We start from the raw sequence: 17,568 nt of genomic DNA, 5'->3' as shown, positions 1-17,568 counted from the left end.
AAATTTTAAAATATATATACTAATGTAAAATTTTAAATTACATGGACTAAATTGTTAAAATTTAAAATTAAAAATTCAAAAAGACTGAAATATATCTTAGCTTAAAATTTAATTTGCAAGTGTCCAACAGTAGGAATGCAAGTGACTTGGTTCGATTGGATTTCTAAAATAAGTTAAAACCTAAGCTGACTAATTAAGGATATATCAACCCTGACCAAGCTATTGATTTAAGTATTAGGTGGTCAGAGTGGTTTAACACGAACTAGTTGAGCTATACACATGTCGGGCAGGATCTAGGCATTAGGATTTTTTCCCCTTAAATCACAAGAACCAAATAAAAAATATCATATCATTAACTTACAAATAACAAATGAATCACTTCATTAATCAAATAGACGATTAATGATATTTGAAATAATCAGTCTCAACCAAAATTTTAATTTAAATGGGTATGTTATCCCCTTTTATCCATTCTCATAAGCGATCACTAGGCAAATTTCAGATGTTAAGAACCTTAACCCTTGTTATTGCAAGCAAAAAACACAATTTAAGTTTAGATAGGTATATTCCTGGCATTTTGTCCTCGAAACGAAGAATAGAAAGATTGCTTTTTGCTCGCTTATTACACCACTAAATCTTTGATTAGAAACAGAATCATCATGTGGCCGTGGCTTTCCTTCTTTTACCTTTTTCTTTGGGTGCTCTCATTTTGTTCAGAATCCAAATACATCTTCATATCAGCTAATCAAAAGGGGATCATAGAGATTAACTGAGAAGTAACCCATTGCCTAAAGAGAACGTTGATTGCGATCTTCATGTACAAGAGTTTGAAGTGTTTTTCAGCTACTGATTCTTTGAACGGCTTGTCCCACCTTATAAATTCCATGAATTATCTAAAACTTGAAAAAGCAAGACCAAGGAGGGCGAGCCACTTAAAATGTGGCCTGAGTTTAATCATCGGTTGGCTTTAGCAGCAGCTGCAGATGCTGCCTCATCCAATCCCATATTTTGTAACTCTTTCAAGAAACCATTGAAATCGGTGTCGCTGATCTTATATGGGCTGTGGAGCGGTCCGGGAAATGAACCATTAGATACTTCTTCCCTGTATTCTGATAAAGCTTTGTTGATGACATCTCCAATTTGAGCAAATTGCTTACAGAATTTCGGGGTCACCTGTAAGGGCATGTGCAATCCAGGAGTCAAAACGCCTTAAAACAAACACAGAAACTTAGACGAAATGAAGGTGCATCCTGATGGTGACCTTAGCATGATGCGGATGTTGAAGCATGCCGAGCAGATCATGGTAAACTAGCACCTGAGTTGAAGAAATTAATTAGTCCAACTGCAGAGGATATGCGACACTATGGTTGTTGTCAAGTAATCAAAAACAAGGTGAGCAACATAACGAAACAACCTTATCAAACAAGTATCAATAAAACTAACATTTCTGTTTAAGAGAAGAAGAAAATGAAAAACCAACAAGTTGCCTGAAATATTTAATAAATCATAAATCCTTCCTCTTTATTGAGTGAAATGCAAGGTCCATTTTCTCCTTCATAAGCTCCTTCCAATACGCGAGAGCAGCATTCGAACCCAAATATTAACAAATTGCTATTTCACCTCCATGACTTGTTAGCAAGTGTACTGTTTACCAGTAGAAATATTTCGCTACTCTTGAATATGTCTTCTATGTTCTGATGCGTCCACTCTCTTTAGGGAATCTCAAAACAATTTAAACAGTTACAGTCCATTCTGTTCCAATTTCATTGTGCTAGAATTGAAGAACCATAAAAGAGGTCATTTTCGAATACCAAAAAAGGACAATCTTTGATGCTTCTCTCATTGGGAACTTGGGAGAGAACCTCCAATTCCTGAACTCGGGTAAAGAAATAGTTTGAAGGTATAATTATATGCTAGATCAAACAAAGAGAAACAAACAAAAAGCTCAAGGAAAGGAAATATGGTTGGCAGTTATGTGTGTGTGTGTGTGTGTATGTACAGATGGCATATATGAGGATATCTGTGCAATCAACTAACTTGTCCACTACAGAACGGCCCTGCTCCAATGCCCATGGTGGGTATACGGAGAGCAGATGTAGCTGCAGCTGCAACTTCTGGAGGAACACATTCTAGAACGACAGCGAAACACCCAGCTTCTTGTAGAGAGATTGCAGTTTCCACCACCTGCAAAGATGCACTGTTCAGCATAAAAGGTAAAACGAACATGATAAGCTATGCAACATAACAACAGAAATGGTGTCCCCCGAAACAGCTGCAAACAGTAAACTAAGAGGAAGAGACCAGTAGAGGAGTGGGGGTGACCTTAACAGCACTGGCGATATTCTTCCCTTGAGGTCTAAATCCTCCAAGAACACTAATGGCTTGTGGAGTAAGTCCAACGTGCCCCATTACCGCAATTCCTGCTTCAACTATAGCTCTTGCTGCTGTTATTCTAGAATGTGCACCCCCTTCCAATTTTATCGCATCCATTCCCCCTTCCTTCAGAACTCTTACTGCCGTATCAACAGCCTGTCAATAATAGCAACACGGTCTGAATCATTTTAAAAATTTGAGGTGATCGTCAAGTGGGAAGGAATTGATTTGTTCAAGGTTTTGACATCCTAAAAAGCAAGGTTGCTCACACGATTCAATTACATCCACCATCCCCACTCGAGTTTCCCATCAAAGATTAATTCTTATGTTCCTAAACTAGCTTTTTTCTGAGCTATCAAAAAAAATTATTCCACAAGATTAGTTCGTTCATGTTTATGTTTTTTCCCCTTTAATAATTAATATGGGAATCAACTTTATTGATGATATGAAATTACAAAGAAAAGGGTCAAAAGCCCACTTTCAGCCCACTTTCTAATGAAAAAGTGGAGCATTTACACCAAGTGATGGTCGTGAAAACAATAGCAACAAAAAACCAGTCAGGTAAGTTCAGGCTGTTTATGCATTTTGAGACAAAGATGAACTAAGTTACTAAGAAACTAAATGAAACATATTTTGATATGAATTTAAGATTCCCATTTTCAGTCATTTAGATAACTCCATCAACTAGTAAAAGTAGACATTCTCACAAGAGTTTGGAATTGGTTTTATGGTTTACATTTTTAGTATGGAAACAAATGAATCCCTTAGATTCCTATAAAGCCCATTCAAACATCAAGTTTTTTCTTGTACGGATGACCCATTCTCAGCCCCCATCCCAAAAAATGAAATCATTTTGTGTAGTACAACGTTTTATACAATATCACATTAAGGCTGGAAGGTCATACATAGTAGCCCTAAAGCGATGATCATGTTTATCACGATTTCATTTTTCTTCACTCTACACTAATATTCATGGATTATCAGTACAAAAATCTAAAAAAAAAAAAAAGAAAACAGACTTTCTCTAACTTGATATGAATAAAACCAGACGGCTGTCATTTCATCAAACACCTAAAAGGCAAAAGGGAAAAAACCTGTACAGAGCTGGATTCATAAGTACCAAAAGGCAAATCACCGACCAAAAGTGGCCTCCTAGCCCCACGAGCCACAGCCCTACAATGAACAAGCATTTCATCCAAGCTAATAGGCAACGTAGTGTCGTAGCCGTGCACTACCATGGCAGCCGAATCGCCAACCAAAGCAATATCAATGCCGGCCATGTCCAAATGGACTCCAGAGGGATAATCATAAGCAGTGACCATGGTGATCGGTTCACCTTTCTTGTACTTTTGCCTGAGATTGGTGAGAGTGACTCTGTGGTTCGGAGTCTGCGACGTGGGGCCGCCGTAGACGGCGTTTTCAGGGACATTGCTCATGTTACGAAGCGTTTTGAGGAGTGGTCGCGTTCTGGTTCTAGATGCAGCCTTGGAGAAGAGGTTGAAGATCGCCATTGATGGAAGGAAACAAGGAAATAATACGAAATAGGGCTTTTCCTTAGAATTGGCGCTTCACAATCTGTTGCTTACTCCAATTAGTTTCAGGTTTACAACTGATGGAAACTCTGACGCTGCTGACACGTGGCAACTTCACGCAAATCTTCTTTATTTTTTTTAGCATTACAACTTTCTAAATTTGTTTTATTTTCATGAACTTCCTAATCATTTTTGGTAGATAGTAAACACTCTTTCTATTTTTATAGAAGATTTAAAAAATCAAACTAAATTTTGTAAACTAAAAAAATAGTTTTTAAAAATTTATCTTTGTTTTTTAAATTTAGCTAAATATTCAACCATTATACTTAAAAAAAATATATAAATCAAGAATTGAGATGGAAATAGATTTTAATTTTCAAAATTATCAATCTTCAAAGATAGAGAGAAAAAGTTGTTCCAGAAAAGTTATGTGAGTTTTTCTTGTGAGAAAACTCTCAATCTTCTTCCTCCACCTTAAGACTTTTCCTCTTAACCAAAATAGTCGGAGTCCACCGCTCCTAGGTTCTCACCCTGAGAATATCGAGGACTCCATTGTGGTTGTGTCCAGGTTTTTGTTTGAGGTTATTTTGAAGAAAGTCTTCAAAAAGGTTCGTATTCGTTCGAGGAAGGATTCGTAAAGAAAAAGGTCTTCAAAGGTGAAATTCTTGAAATCCTTTTTCTTGAATAGCATGTTGTAATTTAATTTAAATGCATATTTATTTGTATGTTTACTGTAAATTCTGTATTTGATAATTAATGAAATTTGGTCGATTGCTTCTACTCAAGGTTCACCTTATACGAGTTCCTTCAGTAGCTAGGTAGGCTACTATTTACTAATATACCAAATATTAGGTAAGTCATTGATGCACACTATTGGTAGATCAGTGATATACCTACTCTAAATTACATTAAGGATGTGTCAATGATGAAGTGTTTTAATAGTGTAATAATATTCACTCAAAATACTCTTATAAAAGAAATGTAGGCTCCTTATTAGGAATATTTTGGGATAATCTAGTGGAATATTAGTAGGGAGGATAGAAGCGGCATATGAGTAATTAGACAGTAAGTTTGTTATGAATTTTAGTTGGGAGAGGAGTTAGAGAAAGGTGTTAAGAATTTAGTAAGAAATTTCCTTATTAGGAATTAAGGGAGAGACTAGCTCTATCGAAAGACTAAGGTTTATCTTGTTCCCTAGTTTATGAGTTTATAGCATATTTAATTACATTTTTCTATATTTGTATAATTGAATTATTTTTGAGTTTATTCGGTATTCTTGAGTATTTTTGTTATTAGGAGGGATCTTAACAAATTGGTATCAGAGTTGTTCATCCTGTAACATCAATTTTAGAAATGAATCGTGATCGGTTGATTAAAGTATTATTAGACATGCAGAGAGAAATGAATGCAATACAACAAAGGATCAAGAAGTCTCAGCAAAGAGACAGAGAAAGAGAAGAGAGAAGACTAACAACCATCAAAGAAGATAAGGAAAACCTTGTTCGAAAACTATCCAGACGAGTTCGAAGAGTGGCTGAGACGAATATTCTACCCGAGGCACCTCCAGAAAAATGAGAGGGAATGGATTGATCAGGTAAATGGGAAAGAAGAAGGAGAAATCTATGGTGAAAACAGGGGTGGAACAAGAATGGCGTGAAAGGAAGGAGAACATTACAACAAACTTGTGTTCGGAGAGGTGAAGAAGTGTGCGGAAGAAGAGGCATGAGAAAAGGAGATACCCAACAGACAAATAGCCAGAAAACCGAGAACGCTGGCAGAAGAAGAAGCGGCGAATGACAGATCAAGCGAAAATGAAAATTTGAGGAAGGGGTCATTGGAAATGGCGTGAAGGGGTGGTGGAGAGCCTGGAGAACAACGACCATGCAAGAGATATCAAGGGAGAACATTACCGAAGGCGATGTCATGGATGGCCAACGATCACTGTTAGCATTAGGGCTTCAATCAAACCAAGTATTTTGATGATAACAAACTCAGAGTTTTTGTACTAACATTTTTCTCGGAAATACGATTCGAATGCAATTTGAATCACTCAAATCGGAGTTCAAACGAGAAAGTTATAAGCAAAAGAAGATTGGAGAGGAAATCCAATGTGGCAGTGACACGTGGCACTTTGCTGATGTGGCGGCTGGCGTGGCACACAAACAGTCAATTTTGATGATGTGGCAGCTGACGTGGCGGATGACATGTCGCTCCAACCTGTCACTTTTTTGCTGACATGGCAGTGACGTGGCGACCATGGACGAATAAAATAATGACAAGTGACAGCTGATATTAAAAAAAAAGAAAAGAAGGAGAAATTGTTAATTGACGCACGGATCAATAGTATGGCGACACGTGGTGCGATTTAAGATTTTTCAACCTTTTCAAATTTGATTTCCTTCCTAAATTGTCATCCTTCAAATCCTTTTTTATTCTCCAAATCTCAATAATTCCAATTTTTCACTTCCTCTCTTAATTACAAATCCTTTCCTTTTCAATTTCTCTCTTAATTATAAATCCTTTCCTTTTATATTTTTATTCAATCTCCACCCTTCATTTGCAATCATATCCAATGGCCAAAATTTATCCCCCTCGCCAATAAATTCAACTTGATTTTACTCTTCATTGACACACCAAAAGCTATCAAGTCTTAAGCTCTCAATTCTCTCAACTCTCAAATTCTTGTCCTCCTTGCTCCTAAATTGGCCTAGAGTTATTTTTGTGAGTTTTTTTTTGAGTGCCCAACTTGTGTATTTAGTCTTCAAGAGGTAATATTGTGAGGTTTTCTTTTAATTTCTGGGAATTGTATTAAGGTGTGGGTACATCTTGGGTTGTGAGAAAAAGAAATTGGTTTGATCCTGAACCAGTAAAAAGGATCTTGGGTTTCTCTTTAGCCTAAGAAAAAGAGGGTCGTGTGTCGGTTTGGTCCTCACCTGCAAGAGGATCACTTAGTGAAATACCCAAGAAGGAGTCTTGGAAAGTGGAGTAGGCAATTTGCCGAAATACTATAATTCTCGGTTTTTTCTCTTCCTCTCTCTTTTATTTTCGGTTTTCAATTTTTTGCTTCTTATCTTAGTTATTTTTTAATCTTTCCTAATTGCATGATTTAATTTTTAGTGTGTTATTTAAATTTATCCTTGATCAAATTGTCTTTAAATTTGAAGTTATCATAGCTTGCATGATTTAAGTTTTGTCTTGCATAAATTTTCTTTAATCAAATTAGTGGGTTAACTTTATTGAGCATTGTTTGAAGATAAAATTATTTTTAAAAATTGGTAGTCAACCCTATTCACCCCTTCTAGCGTTACCTTTAGATCCTACAATCACAAGTTAGAGAAGACGAGGTGGCAAGTGAACGAAGAACAGTCCGATGGAAACACGGTCGGAAAAGAGGAGAGAAGAACCGAAAGAAGAAGAGAAGAAGGAATTGATCGCTTGGGACCATGAGCAGCGGAGAAGGATGATCTTGTACGTCCTGGAAATTGCAAGAGGGGAGCTACCATGGATGGTGAAGAAGGGGAAAAGGTGAATTGCATGAAGATGAGGGAAAACACGTTGCTGCCCACGTGAAGAATCAGAAAGTGGAGTCGGTTGGAAAAAAAGTAGATTTAATTATCATGGGAATGATGGGCCTAAATTGCATGAAGAAGCCCAATTGGTTTTTTACAAGCCGGCATATGATTTTTTAAACTTTTTTCCTGTTGTTAAAGTGGAGCAATAGACCAAACATGTGTAAAAATCTGAGAAAGAAATAAAGTAGAAAGTGAGCTTATTATGTTGTTTCTCTTATAAATGAAAACTGACTGCTAATTAAAAGTGAGTTGGTGGGTGATTTTGGACAACAAATTAGTTGTGGGCCTAGCCCATTAGAGAAGAGAAACTTCAATTTTAAACACAAATGCAGATGACATGAAGATGGGCCCGTTCATGTGTATAATGAGAAGAAAGATGATTATGGAAAATTTTGTGTTGTTGAACTGTTTTGTGGGCTGAAGTCAAGGAAATTAATGAAAGCCCATTTTGTTTCTAAAACTAGGATAAAAAGCAGAAGGGAATATGAGCTTCAATTGACTTAATCCAGCACAAATCATCAGCCAAGCAAATCGATGCCAAGGACTAGAAAAAGTGGCAGCAACACTTATGATTTAATTAAGGGATTGGATTTGCATGAAAAGACCCAATCAATTTCTAATGGACAGCCTAGTTTAAATAAGGAAAGTGAGTTCTTAAGGGAAAATGAGTTGTGGGCCAGATGGGAGAGGCTGAAAACATGGAAAGGTAGCCATTTGAAGATTTATGAAGAAAAAAGGGAGCTTAATGGGCTTGAATTTACTAAATTCAATGAGGCCCATTGGTTAGAGTGACAGAAAAGGAGCTTAATTATGGGTTGGAGTCGTTTAAAGCTCAATGCCATTTTCAAAGAAGATAAAGGTGTATGAGCTCAAAAGATTGACTTGAGTTTGGAACAATCAATTGGTTATAGGCCTAGCCCATTAGGGAACATTTTCCAATTTAAACACCATTTCCAAGGGTTGCAGATAGGCTCGAGGAAATATTTCAGAGTCCTTGATTCCTTGATGGGTAGAATCCAAGGGAATTACTTGAAACCCAAATGTTCTCCAAAGCTAAAGAGGATGGGGCTGGGATCACAGGCCCATTTATCTCCTTCTAATCGACAGAAACAATGATCATTAGGAGGAGGGACAATGACATGTGAAAAGCTGGGAAGGAAGGATGGTAAGCGATTAGGGTTGGATGGGGTTGAGCTAAGGATTGGGCCAACCCAAGAAGGGCCTCAATATATGATTTCTATAATAAATGGACAATGGATCTTGAAGATTGATTTTGGACAAGTTAACCATGGGCATAATCCATTAGGAAAAAAAATGGGGCTGCTGGGAGAATATGGGAGGGAGGGAGGGAGAGAGGGAGAGATCTAATTAAGGTGTCTTCGAAGGGCGGAGTATTCTTAGGCTCCTTATTAGGAATATTTTGGGATAATCTAGTGGAATATTAGTAGAAAGAATAGAAGGGGCATATGAGTAATTAGAAAGTAAATTTGTTATGAATTTTAGTTATAAGTAGGGGGAGAGGGGTTAGAGAAAGGTGTGAAGAATTTAGTAAGGAATTTCCTTATTGGAAATTAAAGGAGAGACTAGCTCTCTCGAAAGACTAGGGCTTATCTTGTTACATAATTTATAAGTTTATAGCATATTTCATTATATTTTCCTCTATTTCTATAATTGAACTGTTCTTGAGTTTATTCAGTATTTTGAGTATTGTTCTTATTAGAAGGGATCCTAATAGTTCATTCAAAATGTAATTTTAAATATAACATTAATATATCGAGAGTATATCTATATTCATTTAAAATTTATTTGAAATATAATATTAGTATATCAACAATATATAAATACTAATTAAAAATACAATTTCAAATATATTATTAATGTATCGATAATATATCATTAAGATGATTTCCTAACGAGTATGATGTACAAGATAATATACATTCTGAATATATCCTTCATTAATGAAGTATATTAAAAGTTTGAAACGCGTGTGTGTTTTCCTTTTCCTTGAGCGCCAACATGGTTTAAAGGGTTTAAGGACATTTTGGACATTTCATAACTTTTGTTTGAGATGGGGCCAAATTTTTTGCTCTATTTGCAAAGGAAAATCATAGACACACTTGCATTTTTAAATTTATTTTTGGTTAAGCCTGCCAACACCCCAAAATAAGTGGCTTGAAAATTTTAGAATTAAAAATAAAACAAACTTGAAAGTTTAGGGCCTAGAAATTAGGATTCAATTTTATGTATTCAAATTCAGAGTTTATGTGTTTGGTAGATAATGCATATTTTATTTCTGAAAGCGAGTTTTTAGATTATGTGATCTAAATTGTGCAAATTCTAAAAGCAACATTTGTATATTGATAGCTCTAAAAAAGAGCTAGTTTTCTATCCCTAATTCCAACTATTTTATATGATTCTTATGCATAATATACTTGTTTTATAGGTTAAATCATCTCGAGAGCAATGGAGTCACATGGAAGAAAAATACCCCAATGACAAAATGAAGCTTAAAAGCATCTCAATAAAAGGAGTCACCAAAATTACCAAAATGCCTCTCAATTAGAGCATCTGGTAGTAGGAACAGCGTCACAACCCCACCTCAACGCTTCAGTACAATGCTTGAAGACAGTAGCTTTGGAATAGGGTAGTGTCGCAACGCTACCTTATGGCATTGCAACACTACATAAAATGACGAAAAAATAAAAAAATGTACACGTGCGCCTCATGCAAGTCACAGTCGCAATACTGCGTCAACCTTGCCTCAACACTCGAGGTCTGATTTCGACAAGAGAGTTGTAACGCTCTCCTTAGCGTTGTAATGCTACGACCTGGATATAAAAGTCAAATTTCAATTTTTGCACGAAAGAGAGACAAAAATTCAGAGAAAATCCATAGCACATTAGGGAAATTCTGTCAAAATTTTATCAATCTTTCCATTCTTTTTATATTCCTTAATTCTTTCCTTGTAAATTAATTGGATTGAAGGAAGAATTCAGCACTATGCAAGGCTAAGTAAGTTCAATTTCTTGAGAATTTGTCAATTAGGTTATTTCTTGAGAATTCTATGAATTTATGCAATTCTTGGATTGATTCTTGCATTAAATCTTGAATAGAAATGAGTTGTGATGAATTGACGAATCAAACTCTTAATTTCTTGTTAGCAATTTGTACTAGGTTACTTTGCATAATAGTAGATTAGGTTGCAAACTTATGTTTTCTTACATTGAATGAAGACTTTTTCTAAGTTCTTGCATGTTTAATCTAGTTTAGAATCATCCAATTATTTGGTTTTAAAGAATAGGTTTTCCATCTTAAAGAACGTCACAACAAAAAACCCTTGAATCTAATGCAAACTAGGACAAAGAACATGATAATTACTTTCAAGGAAGTGTTTTAAACTAGTTTAGGATTAATTGGAATCCAATTTCTTGATTAACTACTTGGGCTATTAAGTATTGCTTGATATTGTGGGATTGTGTTAAATTCATATAATGTTTTGAATTCAATGATAGAACTATACCTATTGATTAAATTTTCCAATATTCTTTCCATAGAAATTACAAATATATGTTTGTGCTCTATTTTTTTGTGCTCCCAAACAATAAAAATTTTCAAATTGTTTTCTTTTCATTTCTTTTACAAACCAAAACCTCCCTTTTCCAATAATTAGTTATTGAATTGATTGTGCTCTATTTTTGTGGATCGGCCCATGCTTTCCACTTTTACTACCTTTTTAAGTATTAGTGGGAGGAACAAAATATTACAAATTTATTTGTTTTAGATTTGGGTTTATTGATGACATAAATCCGACCTAACATATATTTTCATTGTCCATATTTTGAATTTTAAAATTTAAAATGTAGAATTATATAAAATAAAGATAAAGATAGGGTAAAATATTTTTTTGGTCTCTAGTTTTTTAGTATAGTTTCTATTTGGTCATTAGGTTTTCAAATGTTACAGATTTGGCCATTAAGTATTGAGTTTTGTTTCAACTTGATCCCTTCAACCATTGACTTCAATTTCTAGTAATTAATTAAAAATAATTATGAAGTGAAATGATAAAAAATAGCGAAGCTTAATTAATCATAATTATTTTTATGATTTTTAATTTATTAACATAAATTAATACTAAAGATGGAAAATGAGTATTGTGAATAATCGAGTTTGAAAGTGTAAATCTCGAAACATAGGGACCAAATTGAAGCAAAACTCAAATGTCAAAGATAAAATTGTAATATTTTGAAACTTAAAGAGTAAATTGAAACAAAACTCAAAACTTAAGGATTAATTGTGTAACATTTTGAAACCTAGGGACTAAATAGAAACTATACCCAAAACCTAGGGACTAAAAAAATATTTTTCCCTAAAAAGTATTTAGAAATACAACATGTCATGTTATCAACTCAATTAATTTTAAAAAACTAAAATTGTACAATGCAATGTATTATAAATTATATGATATTGCAAACTAATAATTATACAAAATGTTTTAAACATAACATATGATCACAAATACAGTTCATTATCTAGTAATATCTAGTGGGTAACTATAACTAATTTTATGATTTATAAATATAGTATCATACCCATTTTAAACAGTTGTTTAATTATATTAAAAAATCAAATTTCTAAATCTGCTATCAACATATCTGAAAACATGAAATACTATTATATTTTCATTGAATCCCTTGTTTTCAAATTTCTATTTTTAGATTCTCTATCAAACAGTCTCTTAGAGACTAAAATAGATATTTTGAAATTTGAGGAATCAAAGTAGAACTTGACATTTTTTTTGTTTACTACAATTTCATCAAATATATTGAATAAAATAAAAGTTAAAGTACAAGTTTAGTTCTTGAGCTTCAGGTTTGCATATAAAATAGGTCTTTAAATTTTAAAAAGGTCTAATAGGCCCTTGGACTCATAATTTTCTGTCTAATTGGCCCTTAAATCTTAAACATTATTTAATAAGTCTCTAAACTTTTGATTTTGTGTCTAACAAGTTTGTAAGCTTTCAATTTTGTGTCTACTAGTTCATCGACCTACTTTGATGTTTCTTAAAATTTACAAACCTATTGGACATATAATTAAAAATTTAATATCTCTTAGAAAAAAAAATTTAATATGTCTAATTGATTTGTTAATTTAAAAAATAATAATGTTAAATATGTCAAGAACTTAATTAGTAGACACAAAATTGAAAATTGAGGGACCTGTCTAATGCTTTTAAAGTGTAGACACTTAAAAATTGAAATCTTAAGGACTTATTTGATATTGTTAAAATTTAGACACTTATTAAATACAAAATTAAAAGTTCAAGAACCCAGTATATACTTTTCAAAATTTAGAGACATATTAGACACAAACATGAAAGTTCAAGAACTAAACTGGTAACTTAACATTAATGAGGTGCAAGTGCACACGTCAAGTGATAGTATAGTAAAACGGTCAAGAAGGACGGAGTATCATCTTCAGGTATCAAGCATTATCGATTTGTTTAGCTATTTTAGAGTTGTGTCAATTTTATCTAAGAGATGAAAACTAAAGTGATTTGAATTTTGAAAGTAAAAATAAATTTGTAAAACAAAGATGAACATTTTAGAGAGAAAAATGTTCTAAGGTGTTGATTTCATTAATTACTTCACTAAAACATGCATATATTTTCATGGAATCTTGTGAACATTATGGTTAAGTTTAGAAACTACTATCCGAGTTATGTTATCTAAAAAACAATGCTTTCTTATGCAACCTAATTGATTACTAATCTCTTGAAACCAATTTAAGAAGCATAGCAATAAGCAACGTCACTAACAACTTTCTTTGTTAACTTAATTATTCTCATGAAAGATTAATAAAGATTCAATGTATAGATCTTGTTAAACATACAAATCTCTAAATTATACTTCTAACCTAACATGCATGATAATCAACAAGGACATAAGCACACTAACATTGGAAAACATATCATTCCACAATCTATATACCATCTAAAAGGGTTATTAGGGAGAAACATTTGATTTCTCTTTTGCCTCTTTTAAATGATAGTAATAGGGTTGTCTTTGATAATTTGACATTTGAGTCATTAAATAAACTGTTTTTTCCTTATTTTTGAGCATCACACATAAAATATAAAAAATATATTTCAAAGAAAATAACATTTTAATCTCTAACTTAGATCTAAGTTTATTTTTATTTTATTTTTTATTTTTTTATATCTAAGTTTATTTTTATTTTTATTTTTTATTTTTTTAAATCACATTTTATCTCTGATTAATATGAGCTCTTTTCAAATGAAGAAAAATGAATCAACGCTTATTTACAAATATAGCAAAATGCTACTATCTATCAATCATAGATCATGATAAAGTGTGATAGACATCCTATCAGTGTCTGATAGATGTCTATTGTGGTCTATCGTCCACTGATAGATGTCTATTGCGGTTTATCATAGTTTATCACCGATAGACAGTGACATTTTGTTATATTTTAAAATATTTTCAATAGACAATGACATCTTATTATACTTTAAAATATTTTCAATTATTTTACCATTTAGAACAATACTTCACATTGAATAGAGGGATTTTTTTTAATAAAAATATCATATTTTATCTCTAATTACTATCTACTAATTCACGTCGAATAAAAGGTAATTTTTTTAAAATCATATTTTATCTCTAACTAATATCTACTTCATCTGGAAAAAAAATCATATAATAAAGGAATTTTTTTTTATTTTGAAGTCAAATTTTATCTTTAACTAATATCTTAAATAAATAAATATATATATAAGAAAAATCGTATTTTATCTCTAACTAATATCTCCTCCACGTTAAACAAAGAGATTCTTTTAATAAAAAAAAAATCACATTTTATCTCTAACTAACATATATTACAAATTAAATATAGAGAAAAAAATTTGTAAAAAAATCATATTTTATCTCTAATTAATATCTACTAATTCACGTTAAATAAAGGTTAAATTCTTTTAAAAAAGTTACATTTTATCTCTAACTAATATCTACTCCACATTAAATAAAAGAATTTTTTAAAATCATATTTTATCTTTAACTAATATCTTAGATAAAGGTATATATACATAAAATCACATTTTATCAGTAATAATCTCTACTTAACGGGAAAGAAATGGATTTTTTTTTTTTTGAAAATATCACATTTTATCTCTAATATTTACTTAACGAATGTTTTTTTTTTTTAAATCACATTTATCTCTATAATCTAGGTAAACATCTTTTTAAAAAATCACATTTTCTTTCTAATAATATCTATTTCACGTTAAATAAAATTATTTTTTTGAAAAAAATCACAATTTATCGCTAATATCTACTCCATGTTAAATAAAGAGAAAAAATCTTTTAAAAAAAACCATGTTATCTAAAAAAATGATATCTTGGTTAATTTCACATTAAATTATTGGATAATTTCATTATAAATTGGGATCCACATTTAATGATAATAATTTTTTTAAAAGAATCTCATGTTATTATCATGTTAATATAATTTGATTGAAAAAAAAAAAACAAATTATGATTTAAAATTTAAAATTTGTCTATAATAGATAAATTCAACCTTCCATTTTCCATTAGGTATCTCCTCTCTCTTTTTTCTCTCTTTTTTCCTTAATTTTGTTAACCTACTCTCTTCAATTTCTTTGCTTCCTTTTTTTTTTATTCGTAGAAATTTGTCGTATCTTTCAAGTATATATATATATATATATATATATATATATATATATATATATATACTTTCTCTTTTCTTATAGGTCTAAAAGAAGATATCACTTCTTTCTTTTTTGTTTAACATATGTCTTATTTTTCAATATTTTTTACTTTTTTATTTTGCAAAAACTGGAGTGATTTAATGTATTTTTCATATGCTTTTGTAGTTTTTTTTCCTATACATGCAGATTTACCTATTGATTCTCACAGAGGGTGGAGAAGAAGCTCTTGCTTGTGAAATTCAAGAAATTTCTCAAAGGTTCAAGTAATTGAAAGGTCGGAAAAGTAATTTCTCAAAGGTATTTTTCACTTATTTTTATTTTTAATTTTTTTGTAAATGCAAAACAATGAGCTTAGGGTTTATAATAAATTTTTTCTCTTTTTTAAATTTGTTGTAAATACACACCAATTCATAAAATTTTTAAATAAAATTTAAAATCAAGAAGAAGATCCTTGCATAACAAGGGAGATTAAGTTTTTAGAGCTTCAACATAAAAAAACATAATATTTTTGTTTAAATTAAAACTTGAAAAAAAAATGCAATTACGAGATAATCAAATCATATTTTTTTCAATTAAGAAAAAATATTACGAAATTATATAAAATATAGAAAAAACTAATATTTTTTTTAACTAAGCTTTGAAATTAATAGGATAATCACATCACCCAACTCAATTAAAAAATTGAATATAGATAAGATTATCACGAACTAAAAAAATTAATACTTTGGTTTAAATTAAAGTTTAAAATTAAGAAAATAATCAAATCATCCCATTCAAAGTAAATAGAAAAAAGAAAAATATTTTTCTTTAAATTTAAAGTTTAGAATTAAGAGGCTAATTAAATCATTCAATACAAAATAAATAAATAAATAAATAAATACAATTATCACGAAATTGTATAATTTAGTTCTCTTTTTAAATTGTACACAACACATGCAATGCTATCAAAACTAGTATCCATGAAAGTACTAAACATTAACTTAAATCCATAAATAAATTCATCAACAACCTAAAACCAAAAAGTTCAACCACTCATAGCCATCAAACACTAGTTACATATAACTTGACGTGAATAGGTAGCAACGAGAGTGAAAAGAACAAAAAAAAAAAAACACTACTATGGAGGTAATTTTCCATTGTTGAAGTCCGACAACCTTGTCTTGATTTGCACCTTGGGATCTCAAACGACCTCCAAACTCTTCCCTTTACACTCTCTCCTCTCTTTTGCAACAAAACTCATTTTAGGGCTCTGGATTTCGCGATTGAGGTAGCTAAGAAACTCTAGGATTTATAGAAAATTATTTTCTAAAATACAAAATTTCCCACAAATATCCCTGGAAAAGTGGTGTTACTTTGCATAGCCTCATCTACTTTGTTCGTCAATTGTAGCGCCGTGTGACACTTTTGATAGTGTCGCATGCTTTAACACAACACCACAGGGGTACGGCGGTGTTGCATATGTTAGGGATGATGCCCTAAACTCTCGTGTCCTGTAGTTTGTAAACACAGTTTTGAACAAACACTTGTGATATATACAAGTGGATTATGTCTTAAGTGATAGCCAAAATGGAGTTGTGGAATGGGCCTAAAGCTAATTTACGTCACTTTTGCATATGGGGTTGCCCAACACATATGCCCATATGCTTGAAGCTAATCCAAGGAAATTGGAACCACGGTCGAGGTTGTGCCTCTTTGTAGGCTACCCTAGAAGTACACGAGGGGGTTACTTTTATGATCCATCGGAAAATAGAGTGTTTGTTTCTACGAATGCTACCTTCCTGAAGGAGGATCATATTAGGGAGCACAGTCCACGAAATAAGGTCGTGTTACGTGAGCTTTCCATCGAAACTACTGAAACTTCAACAAGAGTTGTTGAAAGGCCTGCTTCATCAGCAAGAGTTGTTGATGATAGTTCATCTGGTAGGTCGGTTCCACCTCAAGAGTTGAGGGAACCTCGACGCAGTGGGAGGGTTGCGAACCCATCACTCGCTATCTGGGTTTCACGAAAATCCTAGCTATGGTGGCCGATGGCGACGTTGAGGATTCTTTGTCTTATCAGAAGACAATGAAGGACGTTGATTGGGATGAATGGGTTAAAGCCATGGATCTCGAGATGGAGTCGATGTACTTCAACTCAGTGTGGGATCTTGTAGATCAGCTTGATGGGGTCAGATCTATAGGTTGCAAATGGATCTATAAGTGGAAACGGGGTACCGATGGGAAGGTGCAAACCTTCAAGGCTTGACTTGTGGCAAAGGGTTATACCCAGGTGAAGGGAGTCGACTATGAGGAGACTTTCTTGCTTGTTGCCATATTGAAGTCGATCCGCGTCCTCCTGTCCATT

At 32.5% G+C, this 17,568-nt stretch overlaps 1 protein-coding gene and 1 long non-coding RNA gene across 4 annotated transcripts; one reads left to right on the top strand and one right to left on the bottom strand.

Moving 5' to 3' along the window:
- Positions 1–503: 503 nt before the first annotated feature.
- LOC120086354 (3-methyl-2-oxobutanoate hydroxymethyltransferase 2, mitochondrial-like) lies at positions 504–4,078 on the bottom strand. 3 transcript variants are annotated; one of them, XR_016532112.1, is made up of 6 exons: positions 3,468–4,003; positions 2,323–2,529; positions 2,038–2,184; positions 1,812–1,871; positions 1,262–1,710; positions 504–1,173 (listed from the first exon to the last, which is right to left on the bottom strand). XR_016532112.1 is itself a non-coding variant. In XM_039042968.2 (5 exons), exons 1-5 carry the CDS (start codon positions 3,882–3,884, stop codon positions 955–957), a joined length of 1,044 nt encoding a protein of 347 aa, XP_038898896.1. In that variant the 5' UTR covers positions 3,885–4,078; the 3' UTR covers positions 504–954. The 3 variants fall into 3 exon arrangements, 2 of the variants coding, with proteins under 2 accessions (XP_038898896.1, XP_090173957.1); XM_039042968.2 differs by lacking the exon at positions 1,812–1,871 and having other exon boundaries at positions 1,262–1,315; positions 3,468–4,078; XM_090317831.1 differs by lacking the exon at positions 504–1,173 and having other exon boundaries at positions 1,619–1,871.
- Positions 4,079–4,954: 876 nt separating this feature from the next.
- LOC150033780 (uncharacterized) lies at positions 4,955–7,687 on the top strand. The gene is made up of 2 exons (XR_016532346.1): positions 4,955–6,922; positions 7,220–7,687. It is a non-coding gene; the product is annotated as an uncharacterized LOC150033780 (long non-coding RNA).
- The last annotated feature ends 9,881 nt before the right edge of the window (positions 7,688–17,568 follow it).

Source organism: Benincasa hispida, chromosome 9 (genome assembly GCF_027475165.1).
Source record: "Benincasa hispida cultivar pf3 chromosome 9, pf3_genome.v1.1, whole genome shotgun sequence".
NCBI classification, from domain to species: domain Eukaryota; kingdom Viridiplantae; phylum Streptophyta; class Magnoliopsida; order Cucurbitales; family Cucurbitaceae; genus Benincasa; species Benincasa hispida.
The sequence above is the reverse complement of the archived record's forward strand: the minus strand, read 5'-3'. Positions and strand labels throughout refer to the sequence as shown.

Coding starts and splice junctions, on each gene's coding strand:
- LOC120086354 (XM_039042968.2), bottom strand. CDS start 3,884: ATGGCGATCTTCAACCTCTTCTCCAAGGCTGCATCTAGAACCAGAACG. Junction 2,530..3,467: donor ATGAATCCAGCTCTGTACAG/GTTTTTTCCCTT, acceptor TATTATTGACAG/GCTGTTGATACGGCAGTAAG. Junction 1,316..2,037: donor GGCCGTTCTGTAGTGGACAA/GTTAGTTGATTG, acceptor TCTTCAACTCAG/GTGCTAGTTTACCATGATCT.